Genomic DNA, 23,089 nt, shown 5'->3' on the forward strand with positions numbered 1-23,089 from the left:
TTCAGAAATACCATCCTTTTTTAGTACCGGGTTGTTTCTGAGAATTGTGCATACTTGTAACTCAGAGGAGCACAAAGACAACAAAATACTTTAAATCTATTAAATTCTTCAGTGCTGTGAAAAAAAAACCCTTTAATTTTATATATGCAGTTTCACAACCTACTACCCGAATACTTATTAGCAATTTGTTCACCACAGAACCATGAAAATTATGCCGCTATGTAGGAATACTTCCTCTGAGAAATCATAAATCAACAGAAACACAGGTTTAAAAATTTTCAATCTTGAAATTTATTTAGAACTCAGGGGTTAAGCGTGGTAAGTTTCCAATTGTCTGATAATAGCATACCCATGTACTATCATGAAATTGCACTAATTCCCTCTGCCCCCCTCCCCCTTAGAAATTGGGTTAGTTTTAACAGCCAGTGGTTTTGCAATAGTGTGCTCTAGGACACTACTGCATTTCCTGAGTGTTCAAAGCTACTGTATGATACATTAAGCTGAAGAAAAACCAACAAAATTATTATTCAGAACTAAATCAACTATTTTACCTTACTGCTGAAGTATGGTATCATAAAATGCAATGTATTTTAACAGGACATTGTTCTAGAATGCTTAAAAGGGGTGGTGGTGGTGTAGAATGAAAATTTAAAAAAATTACATCCTTCTAACTTCCATTTTAAACTAATTTTCAACTTCAAGTCATTAACCTCAAGACTATTAAAAATGGCCAAAGAACTTAAGACACTCAGACTGAAATGTAGTTGGGACTAAAATATCCATGTCAGTATTACTTGACCTTTTAGGGTATTCCTAGTGGCTCTAACAAAAGCAGCATAGCAGGGTATCTCTGGTTTATGTTTACCTTTTTAGTGCTCTTGACAATCAGTTACTACTAACAGCACTAACCAGAGCACTTTAAAGACAGGTTTTCAGACAATCACCTTGCAATGCACTTCAGCTTTATCGTGCAAAACCAATCTAGTCTTAAACATCCCCACATTAAACACAATAAATTGTGCCAAAGTATGTGATGTGAATAAATGTCAGCTAATCTATCAACACATCAACAAATACGAGCTTGTCTATCAAGCGTTGTTCAAGCCCAGAGTAAAATTTCATTTGTCGGGACTGAACTCCTCCATGGGCAGACTGCATAGTCTATGTAAGTTACTAGGTTTTTCCCCAAGAAAAATCTCTTCAAAGGTGTATTTCTGTTGGCAAACAGGTTTAGAGGAGAGTTTCAGCCCTCTAAATTCACCATGAGTCAATACATCAATAGAGGTCCCACCATCTGTCAATGGGATTTTTCCATGAAAGACCAAACCACTTCTTGATCAAAACAAAGCTGAAGCAGTGGCAGCTGATGGAAATGCTAACTACATTGTTCTTGCATCATTTTTTATGATGCACTAGATTTATTCTCATTTACAAATGATTTTGGCAGAAGGGTTCTTCAGGCTGCAGCTGAACCAAAAGCAACTTCTTGTCTCAAGTTTTTGGTGTTTTGTTGTTTTTTTTTCTTTATGGAAACTTGTTTTGAACAAAGAACTGATAGCATAGGCAACTACTGGCAGGAACTACCCAGAGATGATGTGTTCCACTCTAGTAATATGTCACTCAGCGGCTTGCCAATCCTTTTCCCCTAAAATATTTGTAAAAACATTGGAAACACCTATGAAATTTATAAAACAGCTCCTTAAACATCTGCTTAATGCCCTTTCCTCCAAATATAAAAGACCTCCACCTTTCACGGTCTTTTTCTGTGGACAAGGGAGAGGTCGAGGAAGAGATAAAAGATAGGATAACTGCTGTCTTTTCAGTTGCTATGTTACAAAATTTATATGACTACCCCTCTAAAGATTAAATACAGACTTTACATAACCAATCACAACAATGGAAATAAACCATAACTGAAACCATATAAAAACCATATTGGGTCAAGTGACAGTACATTATGAATAACTTTATATGTTATATAGAAGATAATATACACAGATTGTAACAATTATTTTTCCCCTTAAAAGCCACTGTCAGTAGGATCACAGTTTTACTGTGCAGACAAGTGACTTAACTGTAACTACTAATGGGAAAAATTTAGATTATAAAAGAAAAATGTATCAAGTACACTGTTACACGTCTATACTATGATTTAAATTAAAAGCCTTAGGCATTCTCCTACATATTCCACTTTCAACCTAAATGGAATATTGCTCTCAGTATACAAACCTTATGGAGGGCACTTCTAATCTAGTTAGTATTAACTATGCTAAAGGACAGCTATCTTACAAAGGAGATTAAGTTCAGATGTTTAGAAACTTTAACAATAAGAGAAAATTAGAAATCCTAACCAGCTACTCGTATTTAACTATAATTACATTTTAGAGAGCATTAGACTAAACTCCAGTATTTTCTATGGTCATTGTATTAAAGGAAAGTTCTACCACACCTAAAGGATAAGGCATAGCCATCTACTAATTGGCATATCTGTTTATTTGTCTCAAGTTTGTGAAAAGGTCCTTATTTGTGTAAGCAGCAAAACAAACTTCAACTGAATGATTGCTATATGCAAAAGGACTGAAGGCAATTGCCTCTGCAGTGAACTTTACAGTTCTCAACAGCACACACGCAACATGCTATCTGAAAAAAGTTACTAACTGAACTACATGTATTAAATACTGGAAAAAGTTTTACATTTTTTATTATAATTTATTTTATTTAACAATCTAAGAAGTTTGCAGCCATCAGAAGTTCCAGTGCAATTTCAGGTGCAATTGGGAATTCAGGAATCTCCGTAGAGCTGTTAGTATAGCGGACCTTGTAGGTAAAATACATGCATACTTTGGATAGGACATGGGATGGGATCTCTCTAAAATTCACCTCATTTGTTTCATTTTCTGCAAACTGTCCTGTAGAAAAACAAACACGAGAAAACACAGAACACCAAACCAAAAGTCAGAATCTCAATTCACTGCAAAATGAAACACTTTACCATACTAATACAACACACTCTAAATAGACTTGCCTAAATCCCATATTCCCGAGTATTAGATTCTGCAGTGCAGAGCACAATGTGCCACATTCACAACCCCCAAGAATATTAAGATTCCCCTGTTACAAAATGTTTACTTTGGCTGCAGCCCACTAACAATATTCTGAACAACTACACCAGAAATGTAGGTTTAATTCTGATGCTTGCTTGATAGGTGCTCTAAAGTTGTAGTGTGCTCAGCTCTAAATGTCACAGCAACGTTTTAAAAAAAAGGTACCAATCCAAATTTCTAGCTGTCTTATCCAAGAAAAAAATGGTTTATAGATGTTCCATATCTACATATGCACACTTAGCAGTAGTCCCTTCTGTGACCCCCCTAGTTTTGGATTTCCCAAGTCAGTTTCAGGTAGATTTGACAGAGGGTTGAAACGTCAATGAAACATTAATCTGATGAGCTGTGAAAACAGGCAGGCAGGAGGGAGAGGGATGCCTTAGTTGTACTAGAGGAAAGCTTACATACAGTACAACTTTACCTATATTAAATATTGAAGAATTTATCCAAAGCTCAAACCTCAAAATACAAGTACATTTGACATTAGTTTTCTATAGTGCCTTTAGGCATGAAATATGGATGATTGGAAGTCATCCTGTGGTTAGTTCCACAGCCTTTCTACTGTTATCTTTGTCCCTCTTATTTCTCTGGACTTTCAACTCATTAAGTTGAAAGACATTGAAAGACACAAAGTTTCAACTCATTAGAGTTGAAAGACAATACAAAACCCAATAACACATACTCCATATTTATGGGACACTTGGAATGTTTGGTTCCCACTATTTCTATAGGAGTCCCTATTTAGTAATGTCTACACATTTATGTAGAAATATCTGCATGTACTGAAGCCAATCTGGCTTGAATTCTAGTACAGGAACAGTAGGAAGCAACAGAAGAAATATTAGCATATTGGCAATGTCACAGTACTGAAATAGAGAATGCTTACATCGCAGTGAAATTACGACCTACTGAAGTAGACAGCAAGAGAACTTTTCCTTGTGAACCCATTTATCTTGCTAGTTTTTATAGAAAATATTCTTGAATGCTGATGCCCTTACAGAGTCAGGTTTCTAGCCCTCTAAGCAGGGTACTTCGCCTTTTATTCCTTGACATTGTTTGTGGAACAAGTTCAGAGCAGGTCTTGTAACTACTCTTCCCCTTACGTGTCTGGAAGGTTGGTACAGAGTGGATCAGACACAGCAGACCTGCTACATTCTTGTCAATGCAACCATTACAGTGACATTTAGCAGAACAATAAGCTGAGAATTTTAATTGTTCAGTTTACCCAACTATTACAAAGTAATTTAAAAATATGCTAAGCAAATGGATCTCTTCAGTAATCCCCCTTGCCAGAATCCAAAGGAGAACATAAGAACGACCATACTTAAACCAGGGCTCTATGTAGCCTACTGCCCCACCACCCAAGTGACTGAAGTTAAACATACAGGATAAGGGTATGGAAGAGGGAAAGCACACACATTAACTTCTTCCTGTTCTCTCCTCCACCCTTTCGGTCTTTTAAGAATTAGACACTTCTCAAACCAGAGGTAGTCTTACATATGCAGTAACACATTAAGGTTCATTCCATCTGTAAGATTATCTACCCCCATCTCAAACTTAAGCTAACTTTTGTCATTGAGCTCAGAAACTCCTTGCTCTAGGGTCTTGTGAACATGTTGTGGCCTAAACCCCAGTAGGCAGCTACACACCACACAGCCACCTGCTCACTTCCTCATGCAGTGAACAAGGGAAGAGGAAAGGAAGAGTAAAAGCAAGAAAACTCATGGATTGAGATAAAAAATCGTTTAATAAGAGAAAGACAAGTGGAAGAGAAAGGAAACAAAACTACTGATGCAAAGGTAATCACTCGCCACCTCCCATGGGTAGACTGATACTCAGCCAGTTCCAAGCAAAAGATGGCTAACCTCCCTAAACCACTCTTCTTTTTTACTTCTGAGCATGACATTATATGGCATGGTTGTTTGGGTCATCTGCCTGGTCACGTTCCCTCCCAACCTCTCATACACCCCCCTATTTATTCACTGGGAGGGGGGACCAGTGAGGAGCAATGAAGGCCTAGACATTGTGCAAGCATTCAGGAATAGCTAAAGCATTGTTATCCACTTTGTTTTGGTCACAAATCTAGAACACAGAACCATATGAACTGTTATGAAGAAAATTAAGTCCACACCAGCTAGACCCAGTACAGAATACTCTTAAGTTCCACCATGGAGGTGGCAACAAAGAAGTACCAACTCTTGTTTTTGTTTTGAACTTGAGAGCTATACATTTCACCTAATACCCTCAACTTCTCATACCATGCGAAGCTAGTAGTAATGACACTAAGATCACTAACTGTCCTAAGCAGACAGAGTCCAGTTATATGACTGGTAGCACAATACCACTGGAAACAGGAACTAGGCAGGATCTTGAAAGGCTATCATTTATTCCAACTTTCTCTTACTGCATGATATAAATTCAAACTGTCCGAATGTGAAAGCAAAGGACATGAATGTACTAAATCTTTTGTACCTACCTGGTCCACTCAACATAGCTTTTATTGTTCCTGATGTTAATGCATGCTCTCTTTTTACAATGAACTCATGGCCATCAGAGGATATTAACTTCACATACATAGCATCTGGGCCCTCACACCCACCGTATGTTTTCTCTTCTCCATCTATAAAGGAAAACAGATTTGACAGTTTCAGAACACAATGACTGATTCACACTGCTAAGAATGCAAGCTGCAGTCTCTTCTATGACTATGTCTGCAGACCAAAGAACCCAATAAAACCAGAAGACAAAAGCATTTTGCATATTTGAAGATGACTCCAAAGTGCTCAGAAATCTGTTTTAAAGTAAACATTTTTGCAAAAGTAGGATTTTTTTATTAACATCTCTTCTCTGCCAAATTCTGACATGATTTCTACAATCTACATAGGGATGAAATTTTCCTTTAGACATTCTCAATTGAATTGAACACACTACTGCTTCCCTCCATAAGGCTACTGCCATGTTTATCATACTAGTACTTTACTAGAGCTTATCTAAATACACATTTAATATTTAAAAGTAGACTGCAAGGGAAAAAAAAAAGCACAGCTTGAAACACAGATAAGAATAAAAGCAGTCAGTATTCCTGTACTGAAGAAATGACATGAAGTAAGAGTCATCGTCCCCCATTGCCCAGCCAGACCCAGAACTGTACAGTGTTTGCGCACACCCATGTTGTGACCTTTGGTGGAAAACAGGGAAAGTGCAAAAGCACTAAAACCAAGAAAATCTGGAAATCCTCCCCACAGCAGTTTTGACTGTGCTTTTCCAGTTTCCTTTTTGTCTCACTATATATCCACTCTGCTTCATTTCTCTAGAACTTACCAGTTTCTCCACCCTGCACCTGCCTTAGTTTCAACAGCACGCTCTCTGGGGTAGGAACCACTGACTACTTTGTGCCCGCACAGTGCTCACGCTATAGGACACCAACACACAGAGGAGACCGTCTCTGTAGCTGGTTGTTATGTTCTTGTAAACTCTCAAGTAATAAAGACTGTGCCAGTATTAAAATATTTCTGAAAAATGGAAAAAAACCACCACCCACCCCACTAAATATGCAATCCTATCAAATTCAAACTGGAAAGTAAATGCCTTCTTTCAAATACTGGATTTTCTGAGGGACTAATATAGCAAGCATTGCTAGAATTCTATTAAAAAAATGCTTGAATTTGACACTGCATATAGAATTTGATTTTCAAAACAGTATTAATCTGGACAGAAAGTTAAAAATGAAAGTCCTGGAAGTTCTTTCAGCTTGGAAACATATCTGTACACTTCTAGAAAAGTAATATACTGCCAGTATTTCGCGACTGTATGCTGAAGTATGGAAGATGAAACAGGTTTAGACTCCAAACTTGACATTTGATTGTTAGTATTGTTTCTCCTTCTGACAAAACAAAGAATAGAAATTATATTAATTATCTTAGAATAAGTACCTTGCAGTATCTTAGTTACCATGTAGTTATTGCCAATTCTGACAAAGCAGTGCCAGTGCCAAACATGCTAGAATACATTCAGAAACAGTATCGATAAAACCAGAACCTGTCCAATCACATTTCATGAATCAGTCATTTGTAGAGTCAGATACATTTTGTCAGATCATACATACAATGTTATTTATCAGAAATCAGTCCTTATTATGATCTTAACCAGAAATCAAAAGGCTGACCTTAGTTAACAAACAAAAATATTTAAAACAGTACATAGTAAAATTTTCCTGTCCACTGTCTAAAAGTTTAGGGCTGTAAAAGCCTAAAGGCATCCTGGTTTAGTCTGTACATTTTCAGCACTATGCATATTAAGCAAGTGAAATTTATTGTTAGATAAATGCACTCTGAACAAGTCTTTCAACAAATCAACAGTCACTTGAGAAAGTCCTCCTAAAAAACATTTGTATGAAGTTCCATTAACTTTTAAAGCTACAACAGTGACAAGATCAACATTTAAAGTCTTCCAATCTACCTCCTCTACTCATGTAGGAGAGAAAATGCTTCACATTATAGGAAACAAAAGAATCCAAACTCTAAGATGAACTTACCCATTCTCTTCTTATTAAAAAAATTGTTTCTTTTCAACAGCAGCTTTTGCAATAGGAGTGTCTGAAAAAACACAAGAGGCAGTATTTTCAGTCAGCAGTACAATTTCTTAAAGTCAGCTTTAGTTATTAGCCTTTATGTTATCATAAATGCTCTTCAGAAAAGAATATGATAATACACCATGCAAGTTGATGAGCATTACGTTCTGAAAATACTACTTTTTAAAACATATCTTTGCTGTCCGGAGATCCCCTACAATATTCAAGAAACTCTAAATTTTATCGTAGTTTGTAAAGAAGTTGTTCCCCTAAGCTTTTTGAAGACCCTTGACTATAAAGCCAGAGTTATTTCAAGAGCCTCACAATTTTTATCACTGTGGACACCATCCATGCTATGGTATCGGGGAGGTAAAGAAAACAAATCTTGCCACACTGCAAAAGGCACTTCAGAGATTTAATGGTTTGTCTACAGGGAAAAAGAAAAGAAAAATAAAGTCTGAGAACAGTCCACTATGCTGTGAATAGATGAGTGGCTGGCCTGTCATTCACAGGGACCTTTACAAGCTGGAGAAAGGGGCCAACAGGAAACCTGTAAAGTTCATCAAAGGCAAATGCAAACCCTTGCACCTTGAGAAGAATTACCCCAGGCACCAGTACCGTCTGGAGGCTGACCACCTGGAAAGCACCTTTGCAGAAAGACCTGGGGGTGCTGATGGACACCACGTTGGACACAAGCCAGCAATGTACCCTTGCAACAAAGGCAGCCAACAACACCCTGGGCTCTATTAGGAGTGTTGCCAGCAGGCTGAGGCAGGGGATCCTGCCCCTCCACTCAGCACTAGTAGGACATGTCTGCAGTGCTGGGTCCAGCTCTGGACTCCCCAGTACATTCCAAAATGAACTGAATCCTGCATAGGGCCACAGAGATGAACAAGGGATAGCAGCACCTGTCATATGGGGAGAGGCTGGGAGAACTGGGGTTGTTTAGGCTGGAGAAGAGAAGGCTCAGGGATCAGTCTAATCAGTGTATGCTGAATACCTGGCCTTCAACCTGTCCTTCCCAAAAGATTGACAGTTCCTGATACAGCCACCAACATCATTTAGGGAATCCACTTCAAACATTTAATGTAGGTATTCACATGGTAAGTTAACCAGGAGCTTCCACAGCTTATAAACTGACATCCAGCTTGCTGCATGCATGTTTCACCTTGTAAATGAATCCAAAGAGTTAGAGAAATGGAAGCACTTATTTGCAAAACAAATCTGATGCGTTCAGATACAGCATATATTTCTCTATGCTGAACTGCATCTCTGTTGTGGAAGAGAAAACTTCAGAAGAGAGATTCCACCCACGTATCTGCTGCCCTGAAATTCCTTTCACATCGACAGCTACTCTCCAAACATTAACCGGGTACAAATCAATGAACTACTGTTGTGTGCCCACAGGTTCAAGAAAAGAGCACCAGTGATTCTGGGTGGCTTTCCAGCCGATATATGGGGTCAGGGGCAGCAAAGAGACTGTTAAGAATTCTGAAAATCCATGTTGTTGCTTCAAAAACAAAGAAAGAACAAGAGGCATGAACTGCAATTACTCACTAGAAAAGGACTCCAGAGAGGGAGGTGTAAAAAAAACAGAAGAGACCACTCCCACCATCCCCTCCCTTCTCTCTGTCTAGTAAAAGCTCAGCAAGAAAAGCAAGCAAGTTGGGGAGGGAGCTGCAAGATCTGCAGGAAGTTTTACACAGATCTCTGCATCTCTTCAGAAAATACAGCTCTTCACTATTGCCAATAGCTTCACTTCTCAACAGCACTTTGGTGCTGATTTGTTCTATCTCCCTTTTTTCATAGCTACAAATATGAAAAAGTCTAAATGTTTCCTCAAGCTTTCACAAGAAGGCACTTTGTTATGTATACTTAATCAAACTACATGCATAACTGATGGTTTTTAGTTGCCTGTGGAGAACTGAGCAAAAAGCAGCCCCCACTTACATTGTTGTCTTTGAAAGTGATCCTTAGTGTACAGAAATATCTTATAAAATATCTTCCTTCCCCACAGGTATAAGAAACACCTTCACCTGTACTCTTGCAGGTGAAAAGTTCCTGAGTATAAGGCACATTCAAGATGCCCTTTGAGAGTTAAGCTGTGTACACTGTCATAGAGATACCTTAAATCAAGTGTTAAATGCCTTTGCCATTTTCAGTAATTCCAGGAACTCATCCAAGGTAATTATTTGGGTGCTGGAACAGTTGTAGCACAACACTGACAAAACCCTTCACTGTATTTCAACAGTTTGTAAATGGAAATTAAGCACTGTATTGGAGAGTATCTGTTGCTCAGGAACTGAAGGGATAGCTTACATTATTTACCTCTACTTTGCAGAAGAGGATCACTTTTGCCACCTCTTTCTGTAGCCACAAAACCCTTCCCTACATTCCAAGAGAGTAGTGAAACCGCTTCTGATTTATAAATAATAATTAAAAAAAAAAAACCCACACACAAGAAGCGATACCATTTTGTAGATGTACTGGTGACTATAAAATGTGCCTTGGTTTACAAAACAATGCCACTAAATACAGGGATAGACAGGCTACTTGGAGGGAATGCAAATATATTCACACCTTTCAAGGTAAAAGCATGACTTGCAGAGGCTAATACAATGAAGCTGAGGAACTGAAAAAATGTCTACACCAAAACATTACAGCTGTTCAAAAAAATCACAATAAGCATTTTAATAAAATCACATGAAATGTGCTATCATATGATTAGATAGGAAAAAAACACAAAAACCAGTAGTTAACACTTAAAGAAAAAAAACAAACAACAAACTATCAGGCTTAGTGGTCTGAATTCAATTGTATTAAAAAGGAAAACCTGATAAAAATGCAGCAAGCATTAGCAGACTTAGGACACGCTCGACTAATCCAACACCTAAAAAATGAATCAATCATTTTCTTGAGAACAGGAAACTCAAACAAGATGCAACCTGGACTCAGTAAATCAACTGAGGTTAAATGAAATGTGGTAAGAGGGTAATCTTAAAATGAGAAAGAAACTTTCTGCAAGAATACAGTACCACATTGCAAACATGGAATAACTGGACTAGAAAAGCATTACTAGTTCCTCCAAAAATTATATTTTTTTTTCTAAAACAGTGCTGCCAGGAAAGAATAGGTAGATGTACATGTCACAGAAGTGGAAAGCACTGCACCAAAAGGGGCACAGAGTATCACACACACAAGTGACCCATCTTGAAAAGTAAAATACTAGATGTCACATGAAAATAATTCATACGCAATGCAAGATTCCTGCACTTAGGGACACATACAAGCTTCTTTCATGTAGTCAGGGCTTGTCACTTGGGAGCATACTCATTTTGTGGTCAACTATAAACTGATACAGCTCTGTAGGGGCGAAAAAGAAAAGGCAGGGGAAGAGGCAAACGCACATCAAGGTTTTCTTTGCAACAGAGATAGGAAATACGAACATTGCTGCACATGATCAACAACTTGTATGGAATACAACATGCAATTCCAAATTCCTGTTTTCAAGAAAAAAGTTCTAATTACAAGAACTACAGAAAGGAACTACTCATATTACCAAAGAGCCTGTTGCATAAAAGAAAAATAATCTTGCACACTTAGCTCAGCAAAATACAATTGGAATTAAGATAAATATAACAATTCATTAAAAGGATAAACATCAAGAAGGAGAAGTATGCCAACGTTATTCCTCAGTTTAAGTCCAACAAATGAACGTAAACAAAAAAAAATTTAAAAAATCTGCTATTTCAGAATCCAAGTTTGGTTCCAAATATAGAACAAAACTAACACTCTATTGTCAAAAGTACAAGATAGAGAAAGTCTACCTGCTTTTCAGAAAAAGACATCATATGTTCCATTACATGACCCATTAGACATGTAAGCAAGGGATAGAGTTTGGTTTCACTCACCTTCTATTCTGAGATGAGTAATTTCCAGGAAAAAAAAATATCTAAAAAGATAATTGTAAATACTGTCAGGAGTACAGATTTACTCCTGACAAAATATGGATGGCAGAGAATACTGAAAATTCAGAGAGTCAATGCAACAAAAAAGGAGAGAAGAAAAGAAAATCAAGCAACCTGGGAAACCTTAAAAACCTAAAAAACACCCCAGTAATAACCTGTTAGCATGTATTGGTTCCTCTTCTGGATCAAGAAATGTTCAGTATGTCATGACACTTTGGGAAGATTAGAACACACTGCAGTTCAAAATTATTATTTTGTGAAAAGCATCTTCCCAACAGCAACACTCATGTTACCAGTATCAACATGATCTTGCACAAGCCACAGCTTATTTTTTCAGTCAAATATCTTAATGGTTCATAAGCTGACATAAAAATAAGTGGGAACAGAAGAAATACACTGAAAAACTGGCACAGAAAACATGCAGTATTTTATTTATTTTTGATAAAAATCTCAATTTGCTGTTTGACATCCCCCAAACCCAGAAAAAAAGAACACACACAGAAAAGAAAGAGGACAGATGAAGGATGTAGAAATCGCTGCCACACAGAAGTTATCACTTGTTCATACAGTAAAAGGTAGGGAGGGAAAACTTCTGCACAATTTTTTTTTTAATTGATAATTGCATGTCCTTAAGTCTTTAAAAAATAGGTTAGAAACACAAAAGTCTAGTGACCCAGTATGTTCTCTCACCAGAAATTCTTTTCTTACAGTGTATTTTTGAATACACTATTTATAGTGAAACATATCACTATTATTTTTCTTCTCTATAGCGAAAAAAATAGAAATTACATCATTTGCCAAGACAACATGAAGAAAGAGGTTAAGTGATTTCTGAAGATGCCTGATAACTACCTACATTTTAATTACTTTTCCTGATTTTATAGCTGCCTGTCTTGTTTTACCAAGACTACACCAATGCAGCAGTAGGGAAGAGAACAATCCAAGTTTTCCGGACACTCAAACATTAGCCTTTTTTGTTATGTATTTCTGACCTGACTATTTCAGACTCCTACAAAGAACCACCAATTTCTGTTGAAGTACATTCATGATTCCGTTTCCACTTCAAGAAACTTATATGGCATTACCAATTAGGTAGCTCAGCTCCCTGCCTTTAATCTCAAAAAAGCACATATATTAGGCATTATTGTTCTCCTGCCTGGCCTCTTTAAAAAACAAACCAAACACAAACTACAAAAAAAGAAACAAAAGAGATGAGCAAAAACTATTCATCAAGAGAAAGACTACATAAAAAGGACATGCCATTTCTTAATCAATGAGAGAGAATACAACTAAAACTAGCACATTTGGCACAGACACTTTCTAGCCAGTCTCAAAAGGAAGCTCTTGCTGCAGAAAGTGTAAAATTCTCATTAGATGTTACAGAACTGAAAACTTTTACAACTGGCTAGGATATTTACACCTACAAGGCAGAATAGAGCAAAGCATCATAAAACATGGTAATTAACCCACACAAGGCATGGTAAATAAGCCAGCATACTTAAATATCTCAATTTCCTCCTTAAAACTCTAAGAAGTAGTCCTGTGGTATAGTGAATTTAGTTTGATCTCTTTCCTGCTTCTCTTAAGCACCACATGCAAGAAAAAAAACCCCAAAGCATATCCATCACCCTCCCACCTCACTCCCACAGCTGTGTGTTCATCTCCCAAGCTTCCACAATTTCCAGAATATCATTTCCTTGTACATCTTGTATGTCAATGAGACCAGAATAGACCCGAAGGATACACACTAATTTAACTGGACACATGCAACCACAGTACAGATTCCAAAACCCCATTGCTTTATTCTGGTTACCACAAGAAAACTGAACCTATGCAATAATTCAAGCACTCAGATTCTCTGATCCCACAGAAAACACTTCAAAAATTCAGATTCTAGTTTAAGGAAACTCAGATGGCTTCCAACTCATTAGCTGTGCAATGCACACACGGCTTTCGATGCTTCAGTTGGTGACATTTCTGTATTTACACTATAAATTTTTGCAAAATATGGGGCAAATAACACAAATGCCTTCACAATTCCTAGGTTAGTTTAGAAGCCAAATGTGATGTTTTCTGAGTCACATTTTAGTAAGAGTTTATCAGTAAACAAAGGCTGTTGTGTGTTAAAACCATAGCCTCCTACTGTTCAGTCCTAAATTCTAGTCCTACTCTTGATTCACTAACTTGTTTAAAAATGACACTGCTCTTCAGTTTAGTATTCATTGTGTAGTATGCATCAAAAAAATAATGGAAGTAAGGATAGACATATATTTAGAAAAAACATGAGGGTAAACTGGTACAGCACGATTTCCAAATCAGCTGATTCACTATTACATACTTATGGGCACTAAAATTTAAATGTTCAGGGGTACACAGAAGTGTGACAGGAAATTATGCTACAGCTGAATGCTAGTTAAGATAAACTGTAGATGAGGCAGGATATCGTGTATGGATTATTAATATGAATTTCACATAAGATGTTCTTTTTCTATCTAAGGAAATTTTCCTTTTCAGTAATTCCCAAGGAAGTTTAGGGGGTGGGGGGGAAGAAACCCAAAAGAAAATCCATGGCCAGGGGGCTGTTACTGTTTTCTTCCTAATATACAATAAAAGCTTGTACTGTACACCTTTTGCCATTAGGGGGGAAAAAAGCTGCTAGTACAATGCAAAATTTTGTTGGGCATGTATTTCTGCCCTACTGTTATAAGCATTCATCAAAAAGTACTCTTACGCAAATCACCCCATAATGAAGATAATTAATCTTTGAACCTTTCTAGGTATAAGAAAAGTTGTCAAAATACATCAAAATTCCTTTATTTTAATCTGACAAACCCCATATTTTTACAACAAAACTTAAGGGTTTCTTGTAATATACTGTGAGAATTGCTAAAACACAGTAAAACAAACAAAGCTAAGCATACTTTGGAAGGATATTCATTTATCCCCACACAAAGCATAAGGGACAGAAGCATGAACACAAATATATCAGAAAGAGAAATAAGTTGAGAGACAGAAGAAGGTACTTCAGAGAATCAACTGGATCTCCTCACGACCAGTATTACGTCTTCACATTAAGACTACCTAAACCATCACACATTCTAGCATAAAAAAAGAAATCTCAAACAACCTTTCTCTGATACAAGAAAAAAATTAAGTGATTAAGTGCAGAAGGTTTCTAAAGATTATCTTAAAACTCCCAATGTTAATGAGAAATGTTAGTGAAAATGTTATTGGCATAATTTAAACACATTAGGAGGCAGATCTCAAGGTATATACATATGTGCAAAGATGGGAGCCAACGTATTACAGAAAAACTAATTAGCACTTACTCCCCTTCAAAGTAACTATTAGGTTAATAAACATTATTTCTCTCTCAATTATATTTTTTTCTCCTTAGTACAGCAAAAGGAGGAAACTGGAACACATAAGGGATTATTCAGAAATAAGTGCACAAAGTGATTCTTATTCTAACGGTCTCTCTTCTGTTTATTACTTTTTTTTGGCTCGCTTCCAAATTGAACTTTTGCAAACAATCTTCAGCAAACTCAAGTAAACAAATGGCATATGGCTACCTCGGACTCCCTACAGTGCAAAGCTTAACTCAGAATCTACAGTATTAAACATCTTTATTAACATTTCTGCACATAGTATTACATAGTGTAAGATTAAACTGGTCATCTGAGTCAACTGGTAACATCCCATCACCTTTTCAGGCATATATATGAAACCATCAGCAACTTACTAATACTCAGGCTCCTCCTTTATGTTAAAGCAGAATCTCCCTCTGAGGAACACACAGTACTCAAAAGCTTTTTTTCTTACTACAGATAAGTGTATCACCATTTCCGTCAACCTTGCTTTGCTTATACTCGTCGACCATTACAGCTAAAGCGCGTTAACCAGCACTTCTCACCTTGGTATAACAACCCCTGGGGGTGCATCCTAAATTCTTTCGGCCTTATTCCCCTCTCTCTAGGGCCTGGCGTTGGAAGAGGGTGAACGTCGTTTGTGGCGGAAAAAGTTTAAGAGCGACATTTAATTAGAACACCATTCCGGGAAGCTCCTTGCCTGGGGGCGCCTGGATTTCAAGGAGACCACTTCGCTCCCGCACTCACAGGAGGAAAACGCACCCTTCGCCACCGTCCCGGCGGGGGAACCCCGACCTGGCACCGCACCCTTCCACACACCTCCCGGCGGGTCCCCGCGCTCCCACAGCCGCTCCACGTCTCCCCGCTCCGCGGCCAGCTCCCGTCCAGCGCCTCCCCCCTCTCCGCCTCACGGAGCGCGACGCGGAGGGCGAGGGCCGCTTCCCTCCGAGGGGCAGGCCCCGGCGGGTCCCCCTTCCCCATTTTCCACCCGCCGAGCCCCCCCAGACGACGACAGCAGGGGGGCCTTCCCACCCCCCGCGGCGCTAGCCCCCACGGCCACTCACTTGTCAGCGCCGCTCCCTCCGCCCCGCTCGCAGGGCCCCCGCGGTGTCGGGCCAGCTGCCTCCCAAGAACTTCCGGTAAGGTCACGGGTCACTTCCGCCCCAGCGCGAGCGCTCCCCCCCGCGCCCTGTCCTTGGCAGGCGTGCGGCGCCTGGCTCCCGGCATGCTGTGCGGGCAGGGAGTGATGCATGCTGGGGCGCGTAGTTCCGGGGAGCGGGGCCTGTCCGCCATGTTAGGAGCGGCTCGGGAGAGATGTTGAGGCAGGGTTGCCCGGGTGGCGCTTCTTGCCTCGGGGCTGACGGGACTCGAGGCGTCCGAGGGCCTGTCTTACCGGGCGGCGCCCGGGGCGGGCAGGGTGCGAAACTCGCTGCACGCGGGTCCTAACTGTGCGGGCGTATGGTCTCGGGTCCTGCTGCGCCCGGATGCCCCTACGAATGCAGTGCCAGTGGCATCACTGGGGATCCGTCTGAGAAACCCACCGCATCACCCGCGGGGCCGGGGTGCTGCGTCGCCGGGTGGAGGCTACAGGCAGGTGCCTGGCGGGGGCGCGGTGGAATGAGGCCCGGACCCTTCCTGCGGGCGGAACCAAAGCGCGGGGCTGCGGGGCGGCGGGGGCTGCCGCCTGGCGCACCGCTGCCCGCTCTCCTTTCGCCGGGTGCAACAGGACGCGGCCCGACATGCTGCTGCTGCTGCGGGCTGCCGGTTGCCGGCGCGCCTCCGCCTCCGCCACCGCCTGGCTGCGGGGCGCCGCTCACCGCGGGCTGCCGGCCGCCTGCCGCCGGGGGGGCCCTGCCCGCCGCCGCTGGGGCCCAGCAGGTTGGGGGGGGGGTGGCGGTGAGGGGACGCGGTCCCGCTCCCCAGGAGGAGCCGGCCGGAGGGAGGGCGGCGGTCCTCGGGTTCGCGGCTTTTTCCTTCGAAAAAATGCGAATCTAAGGAGGGAACTGCGGTTCCCCTCAGGGCATACCAGAGATCAAAAGGAGACCTGGCAAGCGCGGGGGCTGTGAATGTCTCCCTGCAAAGCCCTACGTAAAATGATTGCAAGTTTAGTATTCGTCAGTGGGATTGCAAATATTTAGTGCCGATTTGGCATATCTAGATGGAAGATTACTAAATAGCCAAGCAGTATACTAGTTAGAGTTTGTGGCATGCTTTGTAGTATAACCTAATGTCAATCCCTAATTTAAGATCTGGGAATAGGTTCAAGGCAAGGAGAAGCTTTGTGTGTGTGTGTGTGTATATATATGTGTGTATGTATATATATAAGTGTAGATTGGTACTGATGTTCCTTGGCCATGTACTGCTTTTGTCCTTCAGGTTGCATCTTTCCAAGGAGTGGCTCTTCGCAGCCTCTGCACATCCTCCCCTTATGAACACCCAGAACATGGAAGATTAGTTTATAAAGGAAATATGGCAAAGGCAGTGTTAGGTATGTGAATTGAAATGAGTTGTATTGCTTTTTGTATTTATTTAGTAGTGTTTAATAACTTTAAAATGGAATGTTATAAAGCTGAATGTTCTCTTTTCCAATGCTACTGAAACCTGGATACTCTGTACAGCAAAAAATGTTATGATGCTTGCTTTCTTCTTCCACACTTAGGTGTGCAGGGAGTTCTGTAGGTACAGTGCACCTCTGTAACCCCACAGCCTTCTTCTGTTTCTCTTGCAGCCTTCAGTGCGCATTACCCGACCCAGAAGCAAAGAAAGACTAGCTGTGCCTGCTATTTACATTCTGTATGCTTTCCAGCTAGACAGATATGATGAAATGAGACTTTGTTGATCTTTGACTGGTTAATGTTACAAAGACCTGTTGAAAAGTAATCCATGGGATGTTTTCTGATACGGGTTTTTGAAATGTGTCTTAAAGAAGGAGGAAGTGTGGCTTAGTATGTTAAGCATCTTAGACTGCAGGTTCTCATGGTGGCATAAGGACTGTGGGTAATCCACAACACTGACTACTGTTTTTCAGACTGCATGCAGGATGGCTGTGGAGTACTTGCTTGCTAATATGGAATAACCTAGGTTTGTCAAGTTATGCATGGTGGGGGACCAAGCGAGCTTCTTTGTAACTCACACTGACTGTCAACGTTAGTCGTTGGTGAAGAAATTCCCATCATATCTGTGATGATTACCATTATGTGTGTCCGTGACTGGAGTCAAGTTTCTTTTGAAATCAGTTTCCTATCTGTGAAGTAAAAGCTTCATAGGTGTCAGTTAGCTACATAGTAGCTAATGGCTGGTTTCATCATAGAAATAGAGCCAGCTATCAGCTTTGATAAACCCAACATGAACATATAAACAAACCAGAACACTGGCAAGACAGGGTTGAACTTAAAATGGTTTCTTTGTGAGCTTAAAAAAAAGGAAGTGGATTTTCAGTTACTTCAGCTGTTCAAGTAATACCATTGATATATAGTAGCAGAACATTATGTACTTAAAGAGAAAATTCTACTCATAAATATTAACTTTTGGTTCCTTTTTGTGTTTTGTTTTGTTTTATGTAGGTGTGAGGTTTTTCTCTTACTCCACCAGCATATTCAACCTGTTCATGATGCCCTACGTCATGCTCAAAACTGGTATTGGGTTTGAAAGTCTGGTTATACAAGCTGCGTTTTATGGGTTGATTGGATTTTTTACGTTTGTAACACCGGTTACTTTGCATGTACTTACAAAAGGCTATGTGATTCGACTCTATTATAAAGATGAAATGGACACATATACAGCCATTACATACAATGCAATCTTGGCAGAAAAAGCAACTGTTTTCCATCAGAAAGATGTAAAGATTCCTGACATCACCAAGATGTTTACAACATTTTATGCTAAAACTAAATCAATGCTTGTTAATCCAACGCTTTTCCCGAATCCTCAGGATTATAACCATCTCATGGGCTATGACAAATCCTTTTATTTTAACTTAGAGGAGGAAAAGGAAGCTGATGAAAGGAAATAGTTTGAAGATAACAAATGTCACCGTCATTGTTCGTGGTGCAGTGCTATATATGTGAAAGAATGTAAAATTCTACACTTCCTTAAGTATCAGATAACTAGAGTTCCCCAAATGCATTTTGGAATGTATTTTTAAAAAAACCATTTTTTAAAACTTGTAAACAATGTGAAGGTTTCTTCAGAATTAATGACACAAAACAGTAAAAAAAATATGCTTCGATATGTGTTGTGCTTGGGTTTTTTTATTGTTAACTATCCAAGAGGACTGTAAAATGCATGGGCTGTGCAATGATCTCACCATCTCCATTTCAAATACCATTCGTATAAGAAAAATCATCAATACTCATTACCCTGTCAAGTACATAATTAAGATTGTAAGCCTTAAAGATAAATTGTACTTAATCCAAAAAGACTGGGCTTTTTCATCAATGCTGCTGGCAGTATAAAAGGAATGGAGTTGGCTTTCACTTCCCTTTGTGAGAGCAACGGTAGCCAGGAGTCTTCAGATAGCAGGCATGTATTGTTGCTAGTTCCTGCTACAGCCTCCTAGAGGCCTGCAGGCCTCTGGAGAAGATAGGGAGGGTGGCTGCATCACGGTAATCTCGAGCTACTCACAGTTATTAAATGCTTTCTTAAGCTAGAGTCCCACTCTGAGCAGCCCTGTCCCTAGAGGCTGAGAGCAAGAAGCCTCTTCAGTTAGGTGGGGAGAAGCACCTTAGCATAGGATTTGCTTTGTGAATATCCCGTTGGAAACAGTTGCTGTATTTGAACCAACTTAAAATACTAGCAGCTAAAATGGATTCTGTTAGGATTTACGTAAGGTGAGGAAGCAAAAAAGAATCTCCTGTAGAGTACTGTTCAGATCTCGTGGCTTTAAAAAACAAGCCTCTTGATTTTTAGCACTGCAAAGAAAATAACTGTTAGCTCAAGTAAAAAGAGAATTAGATCTTTTCATGTGACTAGTTCTGCACTCCAGGTATGCAGAAACTGGGTTTAAATGTTTTTAGCCCAATGAGATGTTTGTCACATAAACTGACAGATACTTGTTTTCAAATAACGAATGGCCTAAATATTTTGAGACTTAAAAATTGCTGACTTAAAAGAAAAAGCAAAAATCAGAATAATCCTTTTCTATTAGCAGTGCCCTTCGTAGTAAGTAAATCTGATGCTTGCTACTAATTAGGTCATCCTGATACTGCGAGTAAGGAGAAAATACTTATTGCTGCCTTTCCAGATGTTTACCGAGTCTAACTGAAAAAATGTATTTTAAAGTTTAAATATCTTCCAAGACTATTATTTCATTTTCCTGTCATAGGATGACACTATAGATCATATTAAAACATCAGTGTTTTTAAATGTTTTCCTGACTGTTGAAATTGCTCTTGATGTACTTGCTGAGTAATTAAAAAGCAAAACAACTCATCCAGATATTTTTGAGGCAATTATTTTGTATTGGCACAGCTATAACTTTATAAACCTGATCTAGCCCCATTAAGCCGGTATCACTTCATACTACCACAGATGACACTGAAGATGTGAGGCCAGTAACAAGCAACTCTGATAACCTGGTTGAACTGCTTGTCCTTGCTGAAATAAAAGTTTTACACTTAATTAAAAAACTCCATTCTTTCCCTGTCTGATGCGTTCACTCTCTTTGTGCTTGCCGATGAAGTTAACTTCATCTTTAAATGCCAAATACAGGGAGCATAGGAAGAGTTTGCAAGAGAAGGTAGAGGAAAGGCCTCAAAACTCTCTTTAAGTAATTATATTTAGGTACCCCTCAAGCAATATCAAAATCCTCAGCCTTTTCTTTAGACAGCAGAGAATTGTCACTGTTAAATTTGAGATTTGGCTTGTTCAGATTTAAGAAGCAATAGTAAGAGATTTCCATCCCAGTGGCTAGTTTCTCAAAAAAAAGTATGGAAGTTAAATATCATTTCTTCTTTCTGTCATGTGGCAGTGAAATGCAAGTTAAGCTAGTAGATGGCTTTCTGACACATAGATGATTTAAAAAAGAAAATATTTTAAAATCCAGATTTCTACCAGAAGATAGATGATTCTAGCCATGATGTAGACTTCAGAAAAATGTATTTCCAATGTGCAACTTGGAAATAATTATGATTCCATAGTTTCTTTTAATAGCATTTTTATATGAAAGAAAAGACCAAACTTACTAGATTTGCACAGTATTTGCCTGTTTATTCCTTGTTTGCTGCTAACTTCTCTAACTCAGTTTGGGAAACAACCCATTATCATATTTGTTATGGTTTCCAAGTATGTATGGCTTTGGCCCCATCCCTGTTAGCATTTCCACTTCTGCCTGTCCTTGTATATGATCCTAGGATTCTCAGGTCTGGCTTTTTTACAATTTTTACTTACAGTGTGTACTTAGAATCATAGAATCATTTAGTTTGGAAAAGACCTTTAAGATCATCTAGTTGGACTGTTAACCCAGCACTGCCAAATCCACCACTAGACTATGTCCCTAAGTCTTTTAAATACCTCCAGGGATGGTGACTCAACCACTTCCCTGGGCAGCCTGTTCCAGTGCTTGACAGCCCTTTTGGTGAAGAAATTTTTCCTAACATCCAATCTAAACCTCCCCTGGTACAACTTGTGGCCATTTCCACTTGTGCTATTGCTTGCTACTGGGGAAAAGAGACCGACACCCACCTCGCTGCGACCCCCTTTCAGGCAGTGGTAGAGAGCAACAAGGTCTCCCCTCGAGCCTCCTTTTCTCCAGGCTAAACACCCCCAGTTCCCCCGGCCGCTCCTCATAAGCCTTGTGCTCCAGCCCCTCCACCAGCTTCGCTGCCCGTCTCTGGACACGCTCCAGCCCCTCAATGTCCCTCCTGCAGTGAGGGGCCCAAACCTGAACACGGCATTCGAGTATACTTGCATGTATTTGACAGGTTTAGATCCCTGGAATTTGTTGAGAGCAGTAGAGACTAGTATTCAGACAACTGTAGTTTGTTCTTAATGGCAGAAACAAAATAAAGGAACGGAAACGTAATCCAGAAAGACTTCTAGATGCATTTCTGTTTTACGTGCATTTCCACGTGGGGAGCTCTGAAATGCTTGGTGTCCTAAGCTAGGAAATATGCACAGAGCAAAACAGGACCTCTTGCTGCTCACAAATCCTGCAAGACAACTGACTGTAGCGTGAGTGTTTCAATAAACAGTAATTCAATAAACAGTAATTCCCGAAGCCTGGTTATGTTAGCTCCATATCCTTCACAATCCTATTGATTTTGTGTACTACTATTTTCTTCTGGTTTATTTTTCTTCAGTTTTATACACTAGGTGAAAAACAGTTCTAATTGCAGAAGTATTACTACCCGCTAACATTTTCATCCCCGGAAACAGCTGATGTTTCTTTGGGTGTAGGTAAGTTGTGTTTGACACAGAAGAAACAATTAATTTATAAGACCTAGAGAATGTGCTCATACATGTGGAGATTCTGAAGGAAATACTGATGTAGAAGCCCAGTCTTCTAAAAGACGGGATTTACAAGCTGTTTTATTTGCAAGGCTATAGGTACTACGAAGGCAGCCAGCTCCCACAGCCTTTCCAGCATCAGCCAATGACTTGTCCCTGGCAGCTGGGTCTCACATCTTACCCTGGTAGCCAGTTTTACTCAATCTGGTGTGAAGAGCAGGAATATACAAAATGACTCCAGCCTCTTTCCTAGACACATGCTTCGTGTCCTCTTCCAGCCTTAAAAGCTCCCACGAAAGATCACAGATGACTGCTTTTTTTTCCTAGGAAAACAGACAGGATATGTGCAAATTTTTCTTTCTAGTCTTTGACTATGTACTATTTTCTTGATGATGTCCCTCTGCCTTTTTCTCAAGTTTTTGGCTTTGTCTACAATATTATGTAGGTCCCTATCCATTCTTAATTATAAAGCGCAATGCTTCTTGTCATTCTTTAATGTTATTTTTAAAATTAAATTCTCCCACAACCCTCAGCCTTTTCTTGCAAATGTAAAAAATTCTGATGAGAAAATTAACTCCTTTTGATACTTCAAAGAAATCGTTAAAGCTCTGAGGTACTTCACAATCTTAAGCA

The 23,089-nt window shown here is 39.7% G+C and overlaps 2 protein-coding genes across 3 annotated transcripts; one reads left to right on the forward strand and one right to left on the reverse strand.

The window, feature by feature from the left end:
- Positions 1-2,475: 2,475 nt before the first annotated feature.
- On the reverse strand, positions 2,476-16,170 carry ELOC (elongin C). Of its 2 annotated transcripts, XM_040586650.1 has the most exons (5): positions 16,075-16,150; positions 15,556-15,621; positions 7,639-7,699; positions 5,581-5,724; positions 2,476-2,909 (listed from the first exon to the last, which is right to left on the reverse strand). In XM_040586650.1, the coding sequence occupies exons 3-5, from the start codon at positions 7,640-7,642 to the stop codon at positions 2,719-2,721; spliced, it is 339 nt and encodes a 112-aa protein (XP_040442584.1). In that variant the 5' UTR covers positions 7,643-7,699; positions 15,556-15,621; positions 16,075-16,150; the 3' UTR covers positions 2,476-2,718. The 2 variants fall into 2 exon arrangements, with proteins under 2 accessions (XP_040442584.1, XP_040442585.1); XM_040586651.1 differs by lacking the exon at positions 15,556-15,621 and having other exon boundaries at positions 16,075-16,170.
- Positions 16,171-16,700: 530 nt separating this feature from the next.
- TMEM70 (transmembrane protein 70) lies at positions 16,701-19,238 on the forward strand. The gene is given in 4 exon segments (XM_040586649.1): positions 16,701-16,827; positions 16,829-16,888; positions 17,387-17,498; positions 18,574-19,238. Coding segments are annotated over 4 exon segments (699 nt in total). The 5' UTR covers positions 16,701-16,749; the 3' UTR covers positions 19,023-19,238.
- Positions 19,239-23,089: the final 3,851 nt, after the last annotated feature.

Source organism: Falco naumanni, chromosome 3 (genome assembly GCF_017639655.2).
Source record: "Falco naumanni isolate bFalNau1 chromosome 3, bFalNau1.pat, whole genome shotgun sequence".
NCBI lineage: Eukaryota > Metazoa > Chordata > Aves > Falconiformes > Falconidae > Falco > Falco naumanni.

What these genes read in the sequence shown, in the direction of transcription:
- ELOC (XM_040586651.1), bottom strand. An exon ending in AGCTATGTTGAGTGGACCAG is followed by an intron (nt 2,910 to 5,580) that starts GTAGGTACAAAA and finishes GTTTTTCTACAG; the next exon opens with GACAGTTTGCAGAAAATGAA.